This window comes from Polistes dominula, unplaced genomic scaffold, assembly GCF_049000335.1.
Source record: "Polistes dominula isolate Pdom_NZ unplaced genomic scaffold, Pdom_raw_medaka contig_73, whole genome shotgun sequence".
NCBI classification, from domain to species: domain Eukaryota; kingdom Metazoa; phylum Arthropoda; class Insecta; order Hymenoptera; family Vespidae; genus Polistes; species Polistes dominula.
In genome coordinates, this window is record NW_028300951.1 from 8,054,972 (window position 1) to 8,079,454 (window position 24,483).

Below are 24,483 nucleotides of genomic sequence, written 5' to 3' on the forward strand. Positions count from 1 at the left end.
AGGAAAAAGGGAATGAGAGAGAAAGAGAGAGAAACAGAGATAGATATATAGAGGAGACACAACGTATGGTTATTATATTTTGATATAACTTGAGGAGGGTGCCCGTCAAACGTGGAGGGTAAAAGAGAGAGAGAGGGAGTGAGAGAAGAGAGGAGAGGAGAGTAGGTAAAAGAGGAGGGGAGGATTTCGAGGGTGGGGTTCGTTGAAACTCGGTGCTCGTGTAGACTCGCGTACGCGAGTGAGTGAGAGAGTTAGTGAGTGAATACGAGAGTGAAAGAGAAAGAGAAAGAGAATGATAGAACGAGAGAGAAGAGAGAGAGAGAGAGAGAGAAAGAGAGTAGCAGCACGGTGCAGGAACGACAAAGCGGCCATTGCAGGATGGGTGCGGTCCCGCGGGCCAATCAGAGACGCGAGCCGCGGACCGTTCGGCCAATCAGGCCGCGCCTTCTACCCGTCTTTTGTTTCTAAATTCGCGCGCGCGACATAACGAGGACGAGAGAGTGAATGAGAGAGAGAGAGAGAAAGAGAAAAAGAGAAAGAGAGAGATAGAAAGGGAAAGGGAACGGGTGAAGGGGAGGAGCGGGAAGAGGGCTTGCCTGGTAATCGTTAACGGAGATATTTTTCTGCGCGAGTTATCCCTACCTTTCCTCCCACCCTTTTCCTACCACCCTACAACAGCCTTCCTATTCCACCCACACGTCCAGCAGCAACAGCAACAGTAACAGCAGCAGCAACGTGTTCTTCCTTTCGCGAGAGGACGATTCTCCTTTTTCCTGTTTGTTTTTATTATTTTTTTGTTCTTTTTTATTTTTTCCCTAATTTCTTGTTCTCCTTTCCTACCCTCTTCACGACTCACCCTTCACCCCGTTCTTTCTCAACGATTACTTTGCGACTTTCTCTTTACGTTTTTCCTAATCTTCTAGAATCTTTTTTTCTTCTATTTTCTTCTTCTTATATTTCTTATTGTTACGTCTTGTTTTCGTTGTTTTTGTTTTTGTTATTGTTATTGTTCTTTCTCCACTATCTTTTCTCATGCTTACTTCCAATCCAAGCCAAGTTCTATCAGTCTGAGTAGCGATGGCACCGCGTGTCTCGGTGGAAGATAATTATTATAAAAGGACCGACGCGCGTCTATATTACGGGTGAACGTTCCTTCGAAGAGATTGCTACTCTCATTTTTTAGAGTTAGATTAATTATAAAAGAAGGAAAGAGAGAACGAAAGAAAGAAAAAGAGAGAGAGAGAGAGAAAGTGAGAAGAACGTAAAGAAAGTATAAGTTTGTATCTCTATGAATTTATTAACAAAACTGACCACTTCCCCACCCCCTGTTTTACAATTCTCCACTATTATTTTGTTCGTACAAAAAAAAAAATACAATCGTAGGAGTCTCCCGCAGTGAAATTAATCGAAACGTCTTCAACAGACTTTTCTCCCGCACTATGGTTCGTTACAATCGAATTAGAAAGCATAAAGATTTCTTTATTCGAATAGGTGGAAATGAGAAGGGTGTGGGTGTGAGAAGAGGATGGGACGGACAGGATTTAGTTTTTTTCTTCTTCTTAATCTTTTATCACGTTAACTATTTTCTTCCATTTAGTATAATATATACTCACGATGTTATATACATATATATATATATATGTATATATTTTTGGCATATTATTGAAAGTACCACGATCAATCGACAATCTAATTCGACTTTAATAAATCGTCCGGATCGTTTTGACTAGACCCTCGTGGTGGTTGGTTGGTTGGTACCTACCAGCATCCTACAATTCTGATTGCTACGGGAATCGAGCACAAACGGACGTAATTTCGGTGCTTCGGAGAGGGCTCCCGATACTTCTTATGGGGGTGCCAAAATTATACCCTGACTTATACCCTGCCACGCGTCCTTTTCGGTGAATCAAATATATATATATATATATATATAGTACGTGCAGGTGGGGTTTTTCTATACTTGGTATTACCATTTAACTCCTATCTTTTTCTATTGATATCCAAATATGAATAACATCTAAACATCTCCCCGATCTATATAATATATTTATTATAATTGATAACAAGATACTCACAAACGAGTCCAATTTTCAATTATGAATAATAATTCTCGATGATAGGGGAGAGAGAAAGAGAAAGAGAGAGAGAGAGAGAGAGAGAGAGTTACTCGATTTGAAGTACTAGAAAACATTGATAATAAATCAAATACCATCGACGTAATTCGTGAAATTAATTTATACGATTGACAATATTCCAACTGTGAAATTTCATTTGACGCGTATATATATATATATATATATATATATATTAAATTGAATATTCGTCAATAGTTCCTTCCTGCTATTGATAATAAATTGATAATTAATACATCCTTTTTTTTATATATTACTTTGATTCACAGGATAGGATTACGAGTAACTCTTACTTAATTATATAAAGTATTCCTATACTTATATATTATAGATATATTTTGTTCATTCTTTTTATACATCCACACATATATACATAATATAATATAATAAATGTAGAACTTTGTCGCAGAGTCACGTGCGAGAGAGGTAGTAAAACGAAAGTGATATTAATGAGAGCTTGCGTCTCGCTCGAATCGATGGTTTTAGCGGTCATTAGATAATGTGCCGCCGCTTGGGCTTGTTAAAATGTCACGGCTGCGTCGTTAGAGTTATCGATTTCGAAGGGATGAGGGTAATATCCGTTAACGTATATGCATACGACCAAACTTTGTCGGGTTCAATCTGCACACAGAGAAATAATTAAAAAAAAAAGAAAAAGAAAAAGAAACATGTTAAATAGAAAAGACTAAGTTTTGCTAAATTGTTAGAATAAAGGGTTTGATTGGAGTAATAAGTAAAATATTCTTTTAATACACCATCATTACCAAACACAAACACTAAACGAAGATTAGGGAGGGTGGGAAAGGGAGATATAAAATTCCACTTACGTTTAAAGTAGTAGTTTTACCAAAACGAAATCTACTAACCAGTATTATAGTAAATTCTTTGATCTTTAAACGCATTCGAGTGCGTCCATGTGCGAATACGTTCTAACCTACGGATGCATAAAATCATTTCGAGTTTCTCTAATACGCTCGAAACACGGAATCGGGATGAATTAAAGTTAAACCAAATATAACTAACTACTTTGATGAAAATATTCTAATTGCATCGAGGAAGCTGATATTTTCTTTTTAATTATCATTATACTTTCTTTTCTAACGTGTTTGAAAATGGATCAAAGTAAGGAGATAGATTAAATACTCCTTTTACGCTCCTTTACACCGCCCCCTTTCCCTCCTACCCAACTTTTTCTTATTTCATACGTAGGCGTAATTTTTCTTGTTAACCGACGAATATCTCAAAAAAAAAGAACTCTAAATGTAAGAGCCGAGCGATGATCCGTAATCACGGATAAAAACGTACGTTAAATGGTCGTGATGAGATTTACCTTTTTAATTCGATTTTTCAAATTGACGCTCACAAAAAGATAGAGAAAAGAAAATTAATAAAAAAAAAAAAAAAACTACAAAGGATACCCTACTCGTAGTGCTACCACGAGTAGCAAGAAGAGATGAGATGAGATGAGAAGAGAGGAGAGGAGAGAAGAGAAGAGTCGCCCATTAGCGAAGAATTTTGACGTCGTGGCGCTTAGGTTTACGTGTGGTATTACGTGCGGTAAGAAGATGGAAAGCCCTTTTGCTTTGGGTTGGAGGGGGAAAAAATTGAGTTGAAGTAGCGGCGAATGCCTTAACCAGGAGAGCAAGTCATCGACAAAGCTTTCTCTCTCTCACTCTCTCTCTCTTTCTAAAATTTCAAGAGAAAAAGAGAAAGAAAAATTTCTTCTCAGGTTCTACGCAAGAGTTCCATGACAAAGGTTCCTCCAGAAGGAAGGCCCCTTCCTGACAACAGGGACCCATTGTTGGTCCCCCCTCCAAAAGCCCGTTTAACTTCAGGCGCCATTCAGGATTCGTTAAAACGGTCTGCCAGGTAGAGAAACGCAACCTACCTCGAGTAGGAGGAGAGAGAGAGAGAGAAAGAGAGAGAAAGAGAGAGAGAGAGGCCTTCGACATTTTCTTTTCGTTCCTTCGAAATCAACCTCGAGGATCCCTTCCCCTCCTCCTTTTCTCAAACATACACATAGATACACGCACACCTCTATTCTTACATATGATTCTAACGAGCCTAAACACGTTTTCTAAACGGATGCCCTTATTTTAATAAGTGACTTCTCATTGATTATATTTCGAACCATTAAACTTCTTTCCCTTTTTTTTTCTTTTCTTGTATACCCTTCCTCTTCCGTCTCCTTCTCCTTCTCTTAGTCCTTTCTTCTTTTTAGACATCGATAGGTTATTTTAGTTACGTGGTGCTATTAAATCTCTTCGAAAAAGATAATGAGGATAAGCTTCCAATTTCTATTTTACCTCATCTCCTCTCTCTCTCTCTCTCTCTCTCTTTTTCTCTTTCGCGTCGTATATTTCGAATTATCGATTAAAAAAGGATAACGAGATAAGGATAAGAGAAATAAATGACTCTTAAACGAGTTTTACTTATTAAGATTATTTTCTATGTTAGATAAGACAACAAAATAATAATAATAATAATAATAATAATAATATTAATAATAATATTAATAATGAAATTATAAATTCTTTTTATGATGTAAACTTTTTAGTTTTTTTTTTATGCTGAAATTTTGCAAATGCACATTCACGCGTATATATACGTATACATAAATATATATATTTACTTATAAATATACTTATATATTTAGATATATATTATATTATATTTATAAGTTTATGATTCTATATAAAAAATGAAAAGAGAAAGATGGAAGCGTCGTTGAGTATCGCACCAGACTCGTCGTATCGTACAAAATGGCGCATGTGGTCGGGGCCACGCTTTCGAAGCCAAGCACATCGTACTTGCTACAACCCAGCAACTCTTCTCGCAAAAGCATTGTTCGTAAGATTATGCGAGTGAAATACGAGAGTATAGGATTCGATGCCGACGGATATAAAAGAGAGAGAAAGAGAGAAAAAGAGAGAAAAAGAGAGAGAGAGGATGATCATCTTTTCTATCCTATATTCCAATCTTTTTAAACAATTTATTTTCATTCTTCTTTATCTTATTTCTTCGAGTATTTTGATACGATAACAACCAAGCAACTTTCGTTTGAATAATTTAGGATTATAACCAACGTACGTGGGTGGATACAGTTTGATATTCTTTATCGTAAGATACAACAGATAGAACGATCTATCGTATTTACTTATTTATAAAAGAAGAAATAAAAAAATCAAGAGACACTTCGATTTCTTACGATTTCATATTTTCTATTTCTTCTTTTTATTGCTTTTTTTTTCTTCTTCTTCTTCTTCTTCTTTAAATATAACAACGAATCTTCGAAGAAGAACTCACTAGCGCGAACGAGAAAATACTTCTATAAATGGAAGTTTTACTATAAGAACTCTCTTTATTCTTTCAACATTATTTTGTCATCCAATCGAAATGAAGTTAACGCTATCGAGTTGAGTTGAGTCGAGTCGAGTCGAATCGAGTGAGTTTCCAAGTTCCTAGTTTCGAAATCGATGAAGTGTAAGTAAGAAAGAAAGTGGGGAAAAACGTTTATCGTGCCAGGATATAAGTTAGCAAGAAAGTAAAACGATTCTATTGTTTTCTCTCTCTCTCTCTCTCTCTCATTCCCTTTTACGTGTCCTTATTTTCAAGGAAAAAGTATAGTTAAAGGGTTACGTGTTACGACGTTTCATAGGGATTCCAAATAGTCATAGAGTATGTATGACAAAGTTAGAATACAGATAAGAGAGGAATAAAAAAAGAAAAAAACAAAACAAAAATAGAAAAAAAAATAAAAGAAAAAAACTCCAGTCACGTTTGCTCGTTCGTCTCTAGCTTTTATTTTATACACCAACCCCCCGCCCCCCATTCTATCCTGACGACGACGACGATTCGATTTCCATTCGGTTAAACGAATCGATAGATTCGTAAACGTGAAGAAGAAGAAGAAGAAGAAGAAGAAGAAGAAGAAGAGTAAGACGAACATGAGAGAACATTTTATGCAAAGATATATTTTAACGTACTATATACCGAATAGGATGATTCCTATATGCTCGTGCGAGGATCGTTCTACTAGATCGACGAGGTAAAAAGAAAAAGAAAAAGAAATCATCGTTCTCAAGGATATAATCTTGAATAAAAAGAAAATAAAGAAGAAGAAAAAGTAGTAGAAGTAGTAGTAGTAGTAGTAGTAGTAGTAGTAGATAGAAATAGAATAAGAATAAAGAAAGAATAAAAAAAAAGTAGATAACGAGGAATCGAGTCACGTTCGTTTTATCCTTTGCTTTTTCCTCGTCTTTTCCTTTTCTACTATCTCACTCGAACCCACCCCTACCCCCGGGGCCCCATCTCTCCTTTTTCCTTCGATCTTCAACATCAACCTCGTCCTCGTTCGCAACCCCCCATCATCCCACTACCACCTCTTCTTCTCCCCAGACCACCACCTTGCTCGTTCTTCTCCTACTTTGCGAAGGAATCGAGCTAAGAAAAGGTAATGGCGCGGAAACGGCTCAAATGACCCGCGAATTTTCAGCCTGCAAAAGACGAGACTTACTTCCTCTCTTCGTGTTTATGTTTAGTAGGCACCCGTAAGTCGTAAGTCGTCTACGAGAATTATACCAGGATATTACCATTTGGGCTCTGAATTTATGGTAATTTGTGATATTACTAACTTTGTTTCTCTATCATACATGATGACAACTACACACAAGCAAACCCAACAACCCGAATCTCTCCTAGGTTATCATTTTACATCTTAAACTCGGATTTCCTGTTGATCTCAATCTTATATTATAAAGTAATAATATAGTGTGTCTGTCTATTATTTTAGAAAAATTAAATTACAATATTAATGTGTTCTTAATATTTTATTATCATTATTATTATTATTATTATTATTATTATTATTATTATTATTATTATGGTTATTATTATTATTATTATTATTATTATTATTATTATTATTATTATTATTATTATTATTGCTAATAACTATTACAATAAAGTGTTTTTTTTTTTTATAAAAAAACCTCATTATAAAATAATTTGATTTTTAATATTGATCTTCTTTCTACTAATTAACGTTACGTTTATTAAAGAATTATAATATTTATAATGACATTAAAATATCTACAAAAGAGATAATACGAAAGATATTTATTTTAAGAAAGAAAGGACCCTATTTAACGTATTTGATCAGAAAGTTAGTGTTATTTTAACGAGAAAACAACTTGGGGTTTATTTCTACAAGGAAATGATCGGCATTTTCGAAAAAGAAATAGGAAAAAAAAAGAAAAGAAAAGGAGAAAAATAAAAAAGAGAAAATTAAATTCTCTTCTCGAAGCAAAGGCTGACAGGTGGATGTATCCTGAATGAGTATCCGAGAAGGACTCTAGGGAAGACGTTAACACGTCCGTAAGACCGGACTAACGCTGTGTAAATATACCGGAGAAGGGAAATTAGCCATTCTCGGAGAAGTAAAATAAATATTTTCACAATATAGTCGATCGTTATATGAGAGATTATGGAAATTTTCGATGAAACCGAAGATTATTTTTTTTTCTTTTTTTTTTCCAATTTTACCGGAACATCTAACTTAACCAATAGCAACAAAAATAATAAACAAAAAAGTATAATTCCATAAAAGAGAAATTTTTTTTTTCCCACGATCACGCATACAATAATTTATTTCATTTAATCGAAATGTTCAATATATTAAATAAAATAATAATAAAAATTAATTATGTCTAAAAAAAAAAAAATGAAAAAAAGAAAAACACAGAACCCCTCAAGGAATTGCAACTGTAGAAATTAATCTCGACCAAAAATATATCGTTAGATGTAATCAATTAAAAAATAACCAAATCAATGATGAAAAATTTACAAAATCGAAAAGGAAAGGGGTAAAAAAAGAATAGGAAAAAATCGTAAAGAAAAAAAAGAACATAGGTACGCAAATAACGAGAACGAAAGAAAGATATACACGTACGTACGAATGTAAAATTGTAAAAACTATTAAAAAATTTCGCATAAAAACAAGAAGAAGAACCAGAGAGCCCACGGCCAGATATACATACATATATATATATATATATATATATATATATATATATATATATATATATATTTTGGCGTTAGTCACTGGCCGATTATTGATTTTGTCTTTCGGATGGCCGCGGCACGTAGGCAAGCACACAGGCAGGCAGGCAGGCAAGCAAGCAGGAACACATTCGTTCGAGTGAAAGAGACAGAGACAGGAGTTCAGTGAGAGATGCGCGTGAGAATGTGTACGTGTATGATGGTATATACATGTATATATATATGAGAAAAAGAGAAAGAGAAAGAGAGATTTGTGCTGGGCGAGCAACGAGCAACTACGATACAACTACGACCCACGACCACGACCACGCGACCACGAACCATGAACCACCACGACGATGACAACGACGACGACGACGACGACGACGACAACGACGATGACGACTACGTGAGGGGTTACAAAGCTACGAGAAACGCATTAAATACTCGAGATGTGCGATGTCCTCGGACGAGTCCTCCTCAGCATATATATATTGTATATACATATTGTAATATACATATATATAATATATATATTATACATATACAAAGATCATATAGATATTATATTGTTATATATGTGTAGTCATATATAAATATGTATATATGTATAATATACGTGTGTATATATATGTATATCGAGCGTTGCAACTTGAAACAGCGGCGTTGGGACAAAGGACGGAGCCTAAATTGATTGCGTCTAAAACCTAACGAGCTTTCTCGCCTTTTCGCCATCCTCTCTTTTTCTTTCTTTCTCTTTCTCTCTTAGGATGTCGTCGATGAATCTTTCGTACTGGGAAAATATACGTATATGAGAGACTGTGAGAGCTTTTCGGTACTCTTTCGTTCTCTCTCTTTCTTCTTTTCTTTATTTCTTTTTATCATCCCCTTCTCCTTTTTTTCTCTCTCTTTTTACTTTTTTTTCTTCTCAAACGTATCACCCTACTCATCGTTGTCGACTCTCTTTCCTTTGGCAAGCGAACTCGTTTGACGTGAGCCGAAGATATTACTACTACTACTATTACTGCTACTGGTACTGATACGACTCAAAACTACTCTATATGTATGTATATGTATGTGTACAATACAAATCAACTCAGAGCTTTTGTTCGTTCCTACGAATCGATGAACCTCTCCCTTACCCCTACCCCTAACCCTCCTTTTCCCTAAGATGAAAATCGAATTAAAATCGAATTAGAAGCATTTTTACGTGTGATTCAGCTTACAACTATTCCCACGTCCGGTCATATAAAAGGGCAGAACGTTTGGATCCGTAGATCCTTCTCTTTCTCTCATCTCATTTTCACCCTCTATGAACTGTTCTTACGAACTGTTCTAGTCCCTAGAATGTTACGGGGTTGTGGCTCCGGTTAGATGGTTAGATGACTGCGTTGGCTGCTTGTTTGATTCCTTGCTTGTTTCCTTCCTTGCTTACTTGCTGAGCTGCTGGTGTCGTCGTGCTCATGAATTTTCTATCGCTCGTCGAAATGATTAAATGATCTTCGTTGAAACGAGGGTTAGTAGTAGTAGTAGTACAGTAGTATAGACTCGACCGTCGCCCTTTTACGTGTCTAACGTGACACTGCCAAGTGCCATTCGAAATTCTCCCCTACATCGGGTGGGTGATCATCTATTATTTATATTAATAGGTACCAACGGAGTCGAGAATCAGTGGTGGGAGAAGATGATGCGAGCAAGTGCTTAAAGTACTTGAATATTAATGATACAAGGGTTAAAAGCCTTCGTTTATTACCTAATCGACCGAGCTAATCATTCTACTTTACTATATATATATATATATATATATATATATATTATATATCTATCTCTTTCTTCACTTTATCTCATTATCATTCACTCTTGACTTTAAACTATTCAACTTGACTACTTGACTTTTATTCCCCTCGTTAGTGGGAGGAGAAGGGAAGAACAAAAAAAACAACAAAAACGCGAATAATATTATATTTTAAATCGTCACACATTATTTTGAATTATAGAATATATTTTTGAGGGGGGGTGGAGGGTGTTAGAAGTAAGAGTAATCCTTGCAATTAGTCTAATCCTATTTTAGTTATTTTACCAAAGAGTTTCACGTAGAGAATGCTCGTAAAGTTTGCCGCCGCCGACGCTGCCTGCCCTTTACCGACAAACAAAGCGATGATTTCCGGATGGACGAGTGGAACCCCACAAAAATTGACCGATAATGCACAAACCCAGAATACTGTTCGTGGTATATACTACCTAGTTCTGGGAAAACGAATCGACTTTAGCGGGCGTAGGAAGAAACTGGCAGGCAAATAAATAAGGGTGTTGTGGAAAATCGTAGAAGTACAAGTATATCCGAGCAATTTGGGCGTTACGCGCGATTGTCAACAGTAACGCTTATAAATTCTCCTAAAGCTCATCGCAAAGAGGGGTGGCCTGGTTGTGTTTAGCCAGACTACTATACTATTATCTCTCTCTCTCTCTCTCTCTCTCTTTCTTTTTACCGAGAAACCTGAGAAAGGGGATATAAATCTCGACTCTAACCGAATTAAGTTGGAAGTATGGACCGAACTTTCGCCACGCCCTTTGCCGCCGATGAAACGCTATCGAAACCACCACCGAGCCTGCGTGTTGTGAAAAGCTCGAGATTCATAGACCAAGCAGAGAAAGAGAGAGATAGAGAGCCAACCGTGAATTTAGCAAAAAAGACTAACACGGAAACTCTCCGTGAAACAAATGATCTCTCTTGTTACAGGATTATTCACAAATGTGTATAACTACTATTCAGGAAAATCTATGGTCCAAACTAACGATTTTATCGTTCCATTTCGTTACTCGTAATCTATTATAATAAATATATTTATTATCGTTAAAATAAATCTATTTTGTTGTGTTTATACACGTTGAACGTAATTTCTTTTTTTTTCGTTAACGCATAATTAATCCTGCCCTCTTCGTTACTTTCAAATCAACGAATAGTTAAACGAATTCAGGTATACGCTTTCATAGTTAATCGTTGAATATTATATACACCGATGAAATATCAAAAGATTTACAAGCAAACGTATAAACAACGAAAATGATACGATTGATGCTACAATAGAAAATGATCGAATTTACTGATCAATGGTTAATGAGCTCACTCGTGCGAACGATTTCTCTCTCTCCTACCAGTTTTACCAATAATTCGACGGGTTAGAAGGAACTACTTTCCAAGGGTAGGAAAGAGAGACCCTTTTTGCCGTTCGGTAAGCAAGTGTCCCTCGTAATGATGTTCCCGACGCGTGCCAGAGTCTCAGCATGGGGTACACATAGCCCATGGTTAAAACCCCCAAGATCTAAGTCCGTCCAACTCGACCATTTACCACTCGATGACCGAAGGAATAGAACACGAACGAAACGAAGAAGGGCAACGCCTCGTGCACTTATTATGCGTCAAATAAGTCTCCAACGTTTTCTTTCACCCTCTACCACGAAATTAATTGGCTAGGCATCATCATCCCTATCATCATGGGATTGTGGACAACTTATAAAGGGATAATACACGTTGCTTACACTTCCGCGTAAATTTTCACACGAAATTTACAAACATTCGAGTGATTTATTTGTCATTATTATTATTATTATTGAATTATTTATTTGACGTTTAATCAAATTAAACAAATGGAGAAATAAATGTAAAGAGTATTAGTATAAAATTTATACTAATACTCTTTATACTAATCATTTCTAGTCGCGTGACCGTAAAGAGAGAATTCACGATTCTCGCTATTTTATTCACGTAACACAAAAGTTCAACATTATAAATTCACGGCCGATTGCATGCGGAATGAATGATAACGCGATAAAACACAATAATGTATTTACATTCGACGTGTACATCTACAATCCATGTATTTATAAATCAAATACGTTTGAACGAGAACGTTTCGACGTGTAATATCGGATTACCAACGATAATCGGATTTCACAGGGCATCCATCGTTATTTCCGTCGTTGATGAAAACTCGAAAATATGATTTTCCATAGGTTACGCCAGACGACCTTTACTTTTTCCTCCAAACGATTCGAAAAAAAAGGATGGTCCCTATTTTTTTATTTTTGCCTTAATAAAAATCACAAGTCATAACTAAGAAATAGAGAAAGAAGAAGAAAAAGAAAAAACGAAAGAAAGACAAGAAAAGAAAAGAAAAAGAAAATAAGAAGATTAAAAAAAGAAAGGGAAGAAAAAGAAAAGGAAAAAGAAAAAAGAAAAAGAAAGACTCGATATCTCATTATCGAACGATCGCAAACTAAACTCACCGTTGGAGAGTAAGTAACGAGATCTCCAATTATCTTCAGGGACAGTGTCTCGATCGTACTTATTTAGAAACATTACGGAAAAAGAAAGATGGGAAACAGAATGAAGAAGAAGAAGAAGAAGAAGAAGAAGAAGTTGATGAAGAAGAAGAAAACGAAGAAGAAATCGTACGCGAGACTCGAAGAAAACGCTCAAATAACGAAGAACAATATGAAGTGAAAAAGGAGGAGAGAGAGAGGAGAGAGAGAGAAAGGGAAGGGAAAAGGTGTGGTGGTAGTAGTAATATTAGTATTTTAGTAGTAGTAGCAGTAGTAGTAGTAAAGATATTTCCGTGATTGAAATAAAAACTCGTTGGGGTTCGGTTAGGTGATTTTTCAAGGGTCCTCATGAGTCCAGTTGATATACCTGGAGTTATATATACGCGATTCACTCGAAGGCATCATCGTTGATGCGTAATATACATCACTGTACCTACTTACACAACCACCGTTGACGTTGGTTTGGGTAATATAACGTATAGTATTACTCGAAGACAGGTGGGAGTAGTCAGAGTCATCATCTTGGTGTTCATCAACGTATCGGTGGTGATCCATAGTAGTAACACACACTAGGATTTCCTGTTAGTACCGATTGCCCCCCTCATCCCTCCCCCTCCCCCTTCACCTCCTCCTTTCTCCTCATCCTCCTCTATACAAAAGCTTCTATCTTTCCTCTCTTTCTCACATCCCTTGCAAGCCGACGGCAGGCCGTCTCGCGTCTGCTTTCCCCTTTTACCCTCACCTCTCTCTCTCTCTCTCTCTTTATTCCCATTTCCATTCTCATCTTCTTGTTTTGGTCCAATAGTCAGTCGTCGGTCTGATCGATGATACGCCAACAGGCAGTACTGCGCATGGCCGACTAAATACAAACTCGCTCCTTATTATACACAGGGTGTGCCAATAAAGGGGGTGGCAAGAGTGAGAGAAAGTGAGAGAAAGAGAGAGAAAGAGAGAGAAAGAGAGAGAAAGAGAAAGATTGTGCGAGCGAGCGAGCGAGTAAGATACAGATAGAAAGAGAGAGAGAGAGAGAGAGAGAGAGAGAGAGATAGAAAGTATGAGAGGGGAGGTCTAGGAAACGAAGGAGAAGGTGGAGAAAAGGTAAAGCCGTTCTTCTCTCGTTCTCCTTCGAGTCGACGAACTTGCCGTCATAAAGGAAGCTCTTACTCGTTGACGTTGCAACTATCGTTACCATACCCCTCTCACCCTCCCTTCCAATCTCTTCATCTCTATCTTACACTCCTTCCTTTTCAACCCCCTTAACTCGTCTAAAATATTCTAGGACGTCAGAAGGATACACAATTTCCGATCAGGAAAGGTTTCCTAACTAACTAACTAACTTGAGAACTGTTCGATCAATTTTTATAAAAACGACAAAGTTTTATGGTGTACGCGGTATATTGTAGCCTTTGACAATAAAACAATTTATAAACATTCGATTGGATCGAAAATTTCTCGTTACATTTATGTATCATTTCTTTTCTTGCCCCCCTTTTCTTTTCTTTTTAATTATTTTAGGATAATATTTTCAATTTATTCTTTTTATAATAGCGACGTTATATGAACTTATTTTTAAATTTATATTTTTTATATATATTCTATACATTTAAAACCGGTCGGGTTAAGTTAAAATCGCTCGAAAATAGGTACAAGAGAGAGAGAGAGAGAGAGAGAAAGAGAGAAAGAGAGAGAGAGAGAGAAAGAGAAAAATAGGTCCGGTCCTATACGGTCCGCTCTCCGGTCCCTGTGTGAAAGCAAACGTTCGATGACGTTAACGTTAACGTTGATAAATCGGCAAAAAAGCGACGGCTTGTTCGAATCTAAGCGGAAGATAATTTCGGGGTGGCAGGGCAAATTGACAGGGCAACGCGTTTCCATTCATTCGAATTACGTTCCGATTCTGGCGGTGACTTTAGTATTGTTGCTACAAATTGGTACACGCCCTGACCCCCCACCCCACCCTCTCCCTCTCCTTGTCCTCCCCTCTAGCAATGGCTTCCTTTCTCTCTCTCTTTCCTCTCTCTCTCTCTCTCTCTCTCTCTCTCTCTATTTCTCTCTCTTTCTTTCTCTATCCTTCTACACGCACGATTTGTATACGTCGAGCTTTTTAAATAACATCCTCGGATTGCGTGGTTGTATACTCAAGAGACGAATGTTAGTGACGTTAACGTTCCTTTTCTAATCTTACTTTTAATTGATTCCGATAACTATCTATCTATCTATCTACCTATCTACCTATCTTAGTTTTTGTTTTATCCGTTTACCTATTTTTCGTTAATCAAGATTAAATAATAGGTTCATTTTATTTTTTTTTTTCTTATTGTTAGCTAAGTACAATTATTATGAAAAATTATTCTCTCCCTGTTTAGTCATCTAATAAATTTGACATCTTTGGTAAGAAAAAAGAAAGATCTATTATACTACTTCATTACTTCTCGAAAAAATAAGAAAGAAAGAAAATGGTACAGGAAAAGTAAAGTAAAACTAGAAAGAAAGAAAGAAAGAAAGAAAGAGATTCGTGACATCGAAAAGAAAGAGAATTTTACGTGAGATACTACTTGTAGGAGAATCCTCGAGAAGCCGACGACTCGTACGATAATCGCACTTTATGTGGATTTAACGAGTGAGAATTCGGAGGAAAACAGTCTTGCGTTTCTCTCGTGAAAACGAGTCACACTATCCTCTCCTCTCTATCTATCCCTTTATCTCTCTAGTCTCGTTTCACGATTATTATCTACGTGGAATATTTACGCGCAATTAAGCAAATAACTCTTAAAAATTGGAGAAATGAAGATGAAGAAAATGGAGAGAGAGAGAGAGAGAGAGAAAGAGAGAAAGAGAAAAAGAGAGGGAAGAGAGCAAGAGAGAGAGAGAGAGCTTTTAACGATCAGTCGTATTTAATCGAGCTCGCCAGACGGACTTTAACTTGAAAAAGACTAAAGATGATCTCGTTAAAGATATATTACAATTTATCATTTATGATTAGACTCGAATAGATAATTACTTTAGATATTACATATATGTACGTATATATGTACGTGTAAACGTGTGGAAATGGAGCTCGTTAAAATCGACTACAGGAGAACATGCCACGTGTGTTCGCTGTAGGTGGTCGGATCATCCGGATCGTTAACAAGTAGCCTAACTGGATCAAAAGGATGAAAAAATAAGATCGTGGCTTGAGGCCTTTTAAAATATAATAGTTAACTGCTAAGAGGTATCTCTCCGTTTGTTACAATTGAATCAATGTTTTTATTACGAATTTGTATTTGTTAATACTTTAAACGATTAGATACTTTCAATGCTAACGAATATATTTATATATATTATAGTAATAATGATTAATTATTAACGTTTATAACTTTGATATATTTTTTCAATTATTTTGTATTGATGCTTAAACGGTATGTTTAAATTTTGTATTTCAGGTTTGGTTTCAAAATCGGAGAGCTAAATGGCGCAAAACTGAAAAATGCTGGGGTAGAAGTACCATAATGGCGGAATATGGTTTATACGGTGCGATGGTTCGACATTCTTTGCCACTTCCAGAGACTATTTTGAAGAGTGCTAAAGAAAACGAATCGGTAGCTCCATGGTTGCTTGGTGAGTACAGTATTTGATTTTTTTATTTTTAATTTAATATATATGAGACACCACGTACATACGCACATGCACACGGGGCACGAAAGAAAATAAAGAAAGTCAGTCCGTTATAAATAATTTCAATGGCTTGTTGATTTATAATAAAGAAACAGACGAATATGAAAAAAAAATAAGAAAGACGCAATAATCAAACAAAGCAAAAATGGAAAGGAAGTAATAATAATAAGGATTTAAAAAAAAAGAAAATAATTATTTGGATTGATCGATACGAGAAATTGACAAAAGAAAAAGAAAGAAACGTTCTTTTATAAGCAATTGGAGCAATCACGAAAAATGTCGAAATTTTTTTTTCTGTCCGTTTCTATCAGCGCAATCGTCTAAGACAAGCGGCTTTAGTCAAGATTTCGAAAATAATCAAGAACTGATTGACTGTGGGCCCGTAGGGATGCACCGAAAGTCGATCGAAGCGGCGGAACACCTCAAATCTGGTGGCGAGGACAGCGGAAACGACCATAACGGGAGCGGAAGTAGCCCTCATCATAATCATCACCAGGGTGGACCTACCAGTTCCGAGAGTGGACAAGAAAGCCAAGATGGTATGGGGCCGTCTTCCTCGACAGGCAAGTAGTTTTATCTTCGGTTTTTTCTTTTTTATTTTTAACAATAAAAATACGGTTCTTATTTTTCAATATTTCAATCTACACTAATTTTTGCCTGATAGATTAACTGAATAAAAAAAAATAACCGTGGGAATTAAAAATCAATTCGAACTCTACATTTTTCTTTACAACAACGTCAACTTCAATCGCGTTTTTCAACGATTATAATTTTTCTTTTTGCAAATCTAACCACGCGAAATCTTTAAAGTATAATCAATTTACTAGGAAAAAGTATATATATATTTATACTTTATATTAAAAGTCGAATATTGTCTACGGGTTAAATTGATCCTGCGTGTATTTAATTATTTCCTACGTAGTTATACACGTTGAAAAATTTAAAGAACAGAGTTTACAATTACTTAATAATTTTTAAATTTAATTGTAAATCTTTTGAGGTTTTCTGTTTCTAGTTTATAAAAATAATTTGATCTTATTTCAATATTAAATCCTTGTTATTTTTGCATATTTGTTAATCCATTTGTATCTTTGTTATATTCGATTACATGTTATCGCGGTTAAAATTCTTTAACGATTGTCTCGACTATTAAAAAAATTAAAAAAAAAAAAGGAAAAAAAAATAGTAATAAAAAAAACTCCCTTCGATAAAATATGGTATTCTGTTCGTTTTCTTTAGGAGTCGTACAGGACACAGAACAACTAAGGAACGAGAGCATCGCTTGCTTGAGGGCGAAAGCTCAGCAACATCAATTGCAACTGAGCTTGCAACCAACAGCAACTCCAACAGGCAGCTCTTATCAGACAGGATCGCAATCGAGCACACTCCATGCTACGGTTTAATCATTCTCGTCAAAGTTTTTCATCTCGGTTCTCGAAAAAGAAAAATGAAAGAAAGAAAAAAGGGTGAAGAAACATTGACGACGACATTAGTCCTGGACGATTCGACTAATCGTCGAATAAAAGAACAAAAAAATGGAAAAGGAAGAAGTAACAAGAAAATAACACTACTACATTTCCTCTCATTCTATAACGAACGTAAGGAAATGACAAAAAAGAAAATAAAATAAGACAGAATAATAAAAAAACGAAGTCAAATACGTTCGAAGAAGAAGATCGAGATCTCGTTATATGAATCGATCATTAAAATATATTTTCTAATTGATGTGAAGATATATTAATGATACTATATATATATGGACGAATAATACAAATGTGAAACCGGTGAAGAAGAAAAACTAAAAAAAAAAACTAATAAATCCAAAATTTTTGACTGCTGACTCGTGTGGACGATCAGGGTAAACAAACTGACATTTTAAATAAAAAATACAAAAGAAAAACGAAAGGTACAAGAGGAAAACAGGTAATACGTACAAGAGAGAAAGAAATAAAAGAAAAAAAGAAAAATATTAATTTACACGTGAGCAACGAATAAATCGAACAAAATATACATATATATATGTATACATTTCGATATCTAACACGAATGAGAAATATGACCTCATTTAGTAATATGTATATATGTAATCCGATCAACGAACATTTACTAAAAGAAAATGAACAATAAAAAAAAATAACACAGAAAAAAAGCAGATAATAAAATAAAATTGACGGTCTCTATAACATACGTATGAGCAACGAAAGGAGATAAGGGAAATACAGAAACTTCATCAACGAAAAATCAGTGGCCTATTAATGGCCATCTTTAAATCGATACTTTAACAAAACGAAATCAATATGAAGAAATAAAGTAATACCTAATTAAGAAAATAATAGTCGCTTTTAAATAGTGTGAGAGTGAAATAAAACGAGAAAGAGAAAGAAAAACAGAGAAAAAGAAGAAAGAAAAAAAGATAGAGAGGAAAGTTGAAAAAGAAAAGAAAAGAACGAATGAACAATTAAACTAACAAATAAATAAATAAAATAATTAATTAAACAAATACACGAGAAACGAAGACTTTTCGCCTTTTAACAAAAAATAAAATAAAATAAAATAAAATAAAATAAAATAAAATAAAATAAAAGAAAAAAGACACATACTACGCAAAATGATTCGCAACGAAATGTTAAATAGGAACGACGTTAGGTACATCGAAATGAGTGAATGTGTGATTTGTATGAGAGAGTGAAAGAGAGAAAAATAAAGTGAGAGAGAGAGAGAGAGAGGAAAAAAGATTTTGAATTATTTCAAAAAAGAAAAGAAGAGAATGAGTGAAAGAAACGCACGTAAGAAAAAACGTTTATTAGCGAACACTTCCTATACCCAAGTACTTAAAGAAGACATAACTGTTGTCAAATGTGCAATATATCGATATAAGTTTTAGTTCTATAAGGTATATTATACTTTATTAATGGATACACACCTACGCGCGTGGTGGTAATAGGAGTAAACGACGATTAACGATATATATATGTATGTATATGTATGTGTGAAAGAAAGAGATTACGATGGTATGTGAAAGAATATGAAATCATGTTTGATGATTTACAAAAATTTCATTATTAATCGGATCTCTTAAAAAAGAAAAAGAAAAAGAAAAAGAAAATCATCATTATATATCGAAAACGTCATTACCTTTCTCCTTAATCCACTACTGTATATATAAATATATATATATAAATATAAAAAAGGTATATATATATACTATAAACATATATACATATATATATAAATACATAAATATATATATATGTATATATGAATATAAATATAAATACACACAAAAATAAATATATGTGGTTGAGAGGCAAGTATAGTAAAGTAAGATAAAGTAAAGTAAAGTTAAGTTAAGTAAGATAAGGTAAAGTAAAGTAAAATAAAAAAAATATATAATAAAATAAAGTAAAGTAAAGTAAAATAAAATAAAGTATAAAGTAAAGTATAAAGTAAAGTATAAAGTAAAGTAAAATTAAGTAAAGTTAAGTGAAATAAAGTAAAATAAGGCAAAGTAAAGTAAAGTCAAGTCACGTCAAATGGCGAAGCTTATTTCTTTTCGCGATTTTTAATGCTCTCGCGTGAAAATAATAAATCACCACCATATTCCATAGAACGCCATAAGTTCCTCGAATAACATCTACGTAAGATAGGATCGTGAAATATTCGATGAAATTTTTGATTTCATTCGGATCTATCGCGTTTCGTTCGTTCGTCTAATTTAATAACCAAATAAAATCGGTCATTTTTAACATCATTTAACTTGTATAGACGAATTGTTAATATACGTAATACGTTTTATCGCGTATTAGAAAGTATATTTTCAAGAGGAACGAATTGTTGTAGAATCGTTTACGATAAAATGTACGTCGATGAACTTGTTAATGATAAAACGAAAATAATGACGACAATGACTAACTAAGGACGATGACGACAACGACTATGATAACGACGAAGACAATGGACAACAAAGTAAAAATAAACAAAATAATGAATAAAGGATTAACAAATAATAATAAAAAAATAAAATAAAAATACGAGCAATGCAAATGTTCAAATCGTGAAAGGAAACTCCGATGACACAAAACGCAGGTCGGATCTAAAGATCGAGATCTTACTGTATCCGAATGCCCCAACGCATGCATAGTAGTCGGCTAGTGTACGTAATAAATAAAGTTTCTGAACAAAAAAAAATGGATTCAATAATTTATCAAATTTTTTTTTATGCAACCTTAAATACATCTCTTCCTTAAACTTCCTTATTGTGTTTTTTCTCTTATATTCTTTTTCATTGGAAACAAATAAATATTCTATATAATTAAAAATTAAATATTGATATAATATTTCATTTTATAATGAAATCATTTTGAAAATCGTTATTGAATTAAAATTTTTATCGAAACATCCAATTAAACTTAAGAGCATCGATTTAATGGAAGAATTAAAAGGACCTTCGCCTTTGGGCCCTACCCCACCCTAAGGGTCCTGCCCAAATGTTTCTTGTGTACGAAGTATAAAGAAATAAATGATTAAATAAAAATTAAATAGTAATGAGAAGTATTGATCCTTAAAATACAAGTAAAATTTAGTTACATAAAAAATTAAATGAAATATTATTTCAATAAATAATATTTAAATATTAAAGATATTTCTCAAAAATATTCCTAGCTTGATTTTATTATGATAGAAGCGAATATACTAAAGTTTTGTTAAAAAGCAGAGTTAACTTGTCATCAATTAGTTATTTCGTTCTTAAGGAATTCTTATCACGAGTTTGATTATGAGAATAATTATATGAACGACTCTCCCCGCCAGATAATTTTATATTGCATCGTTTTATTCTAGATGGCTCCACTTGCTGAAATGGACAATGGTCCTTTATTGTTCTATGCTTTTTTTTATATAGTAACGACATCTGGAAAAATAATGTTACCGATCGGAATTTAAAAATTGTAAATCAGATCTGCATTATCAACGTAGGTATAACAAGTTCAAAAGTCGGTAAGTTAGATAACGATAAGTTAAATGACGGTAAATTAAATGTCGGTAAGTTAAATTACAGTACATTAAACATCGTTAAAGTAATCCCCTGTAGTTTTCTGAAATTATATAATTATAATAAAGATAAGAACCTTTTTCATCCTCGATAAGACGTACTTTAAATTTTTTTACTCACTTGTTTAGTAATTGTTATATCACATATATGTGGCATTTTAAAATTAAAACGACGCATATATGAAACATAAACAGTAGAATTAGAAATTCTGCGATGACTTCAAAACATCTCTACTAATTTTAATACTTCTATTTTTATATCCTATAAGAAACAAAAATGATTAGAATAATTACAGTCACTCGTATCGATTAACTGTACGAAAATGTGTGTACCTTCAGAAATGCATTTATATATATATTTTCTAAAATAGTCAGTTCAAAAAAAAAAATCTCAAAGATTTGTTGTTAAATTCAATGACGATTACCTGTAACAAAAAGAAAACTATATTAATCATAGAATAAAGTGATAAAATGGCCTAACATATAAATCGTCCAATTAGTAGATGCACTTTTCAATTATATTCTCTATTTATTTTTATTAAATATCTATTTACCGTTGCAATGAAATTAAATTTAAACGCGTGATTTTTCATTTACAAAAAATAAAAAATAAAAAAAAATAAAAAAGCAAAAGTACAAATATTAAGTTACTATAGAAAAAAATATTCATTAATTATTATGACTAATATTTTTAAACTGCATTATACAGAAAAAAAAATTAGAAATTTAATAAACTACAATCACAGTTAAAAATCTTAAAGACAAAAAAAGAAAAGAGAGATTACTTTAATATTCAAAAAACGATAATTTGGCTTCAAAATGTAATAATAAGGAAATTTAAATTTTTTGACTCGAACCAACACATGTGCATCTTTTTGACGATATAGACACAAATTTGGTGTCCCAAGAAGATGGAATGGTCCATCATCTCCAATTACAACTAAAAATTAATGACGAGCAAAAAAAAATACAATAAAATATAAAATATGACTAAAGAGCCATTCTCTAAAGGTTCGAACTTGCTGTTGAACCTTTGAAAATAACTCAATAGCCTGTAGTTGCCCTCTTGAGCCACAATTAAGTGGGGGCCTCTTCGGCATTAAGCCTCTTCTTTCTTCATTCCTTGAAAACTGCATTTGGACATTTCCTATGTATGAGCAAGATAAGATCTTTCATACTAATTTTGCAAATGAACTCATATTTTGTTGTGATTCTAATTCTCAATTATTTATCAAATAATTTACATTTCGCGTTCACTTTTCTAGCTCGTGAACCGTCAATGAACTTAGAGTTCATAGACCATACACGAGAACATTTAATCAAATGTCCAAGCAGATAATAATTTCCCTCGATGACCTAATAACACTTCGCACTTTTAACGTCGAGAAATAAAATCGAATTGAAATAAATAGTGCAATAAATGTAATGCATTTTCTTGCAATACCTTTATTTCATTAATTCGTTAATTACATCAAATATTTCTAGCTGTAAAACGAAATCGCGATAGTGCGTAGTGTTAATCCTGAAATACTTAAAACTAAGTATCAAATGCCTCAAAGAATTTGCGAATTTGATTTGACTCTATCTCGTTCGAGATAAAATCGAAGTAGAAATAAATCTTTAAAATGGTTGCAAACACCTTTGAATTATGATTTATAATAAAAACCACAGAATAGTCACAAAATAAATGAACAAATCAAGCATAATAGAATGAGATGATAAAATTTTGTAACAATTCTGTATAAACCAGGAGGCGAAATTTCCACTCCGGAGTGGAAGCAAGAAGTCTAATGCCTTTCCTGGATCCTACCTACTTAAAATTAAAGTTTTCCCATTCATTCTGAGAAGTATGCTACCTGCCTGCCTATTATCCATATTTTTACCCATTTTAAGAAAAACCATACATACCCACCCACTCACTCCACGGTTCTCACACATACCACCAGGGTGCAAAAGCCTAAACTAGAGAGCATGCCCCGGGGCACCTCCGACACCCTAGTTCAACCACGTTTTCTAAACTTATATGCTAATGGGTATACGTACGTTTTGCTGTAATCGACTGCCAGGGCTAATGATTATTGCATAAAAAACTAAAGCAAAAATACAAGTATACACTAGTATATATATGCATACTAGTTATATACGTGTATGTTTCCACAAATAAATGTGGGGACTCTACTATGCAAACGATTATCAAAAAAAAAAAGTTATAAATATTTAATATAAATAAAGAATACAAAAACGTGATATGTTGAAGTAGTGCTTTGAGTATTTAATGATGTATTAAATGAATAAAAAATATCGCGAACGATGTACAGTACACACTACCTAATACGCACACACAGGTGTAAAGTACATCGTGCAATCACTAGCACAATAACAGCTGCCAATAAGGGAGAAAACTAGAACTAAACCCACGCTAACTGTTTTTCACCCATACGTGTAACACCTGGGCACACGCATAAATGAGAACGCAGAAAGTATGGGGGGGAGAAACGGGGGATTAGTATATTAGAAGCTGAAAATCCTGATCTAAAAAATATGATTAAGACATAAACACATAAATACATTTGTATAAAAATTCATCTAAGCGACTAAGGACTCTACAAGTCATTTGGTGAATAATGACTTAAACAAGCGAATGAAAAAAAAAGTTACCCCATATGAAACAATTATAGTTTCGATGTAAGGATGTATTAAAAGACTCTACAATAATGATGGAAATTTTTGCAAACCTCGGACGACTCCTTTCATTAAGTTGGCTGTTCTAATTAAAGAACTGGGCTTTGAGCCGCCACTTAACTGCCAAAGTCTATCCGTCGCGAATGAGTTTGTCTTCTTGCTCATTTATTTAAAATATCAAAGTATTGATATATCAAAATTAATTTCGATTAGATAAACTATGTACGAAGAAATGCATGTAAGACATTTATTACATGCTTTTAACACGTAATAAAAAAGAGAGTGCATTTATTAATTGCATTATGAATTAAATGAATTTAATCGATGAGACAAGAAAACCTATCCTGAACTAATAATAAAACATACAATAAAATATACAATTTTCATGAGTAACTCCTAAAAAGGAATTACTCATGTGCTCGTCAATAATTTATTTAAATAATTACAACCAGTAACTCGTGCCGATTTGGACCTTTCATCCTCGGCATGATTGAGCACTGGAGGGACTTTAAATAAAAACTCACGGTTTAAGAAGTTCTGCGATGGCTCCAAAACACTCCTACTTCGCAGCAAGTATTGTAGTCTGACGATGGAAGTCGAT

General features: G+C 34.0%; 1 protein-coding gene across 8 annotated transcripts in view; it reads left to right on the forward strand.

Annotated features, from left to right (window-relative positions):
• Positions 1–19,257, forward strand: part of LOC107069531 (uncharacterized) — a 59,029-nt gene extending 39,772 nt beyond the window's left edge. For 7 of the 8 annotated variants that reach the window (XM_089171867.1, XM_089171868.1, XM_089171869.1 and 4 more), the window contains 3 exons: positions 15,920–16,094; positions 16,463–16,714; positions 17,391–19,257. In XM_089171867.1, the coding sequence (XP_089027993.1) occupies positions 15,920–16,094; positions 16,463–16,714; positions 17,391–17,554 (591 nt within the window). In that variant the 3' untranslated portion in view covers positions 17,555–19,257. The remainder of the gene's footprint in view (positions 1–15,919; positions 16,095–16,462; positions 16,715–17,390) is intronic. The other variant, XM_089171874.1, reaches the window with a different exon arrangement.
• Positions 19,258–24,483: the final 5,226 nt, after the last annotated feature.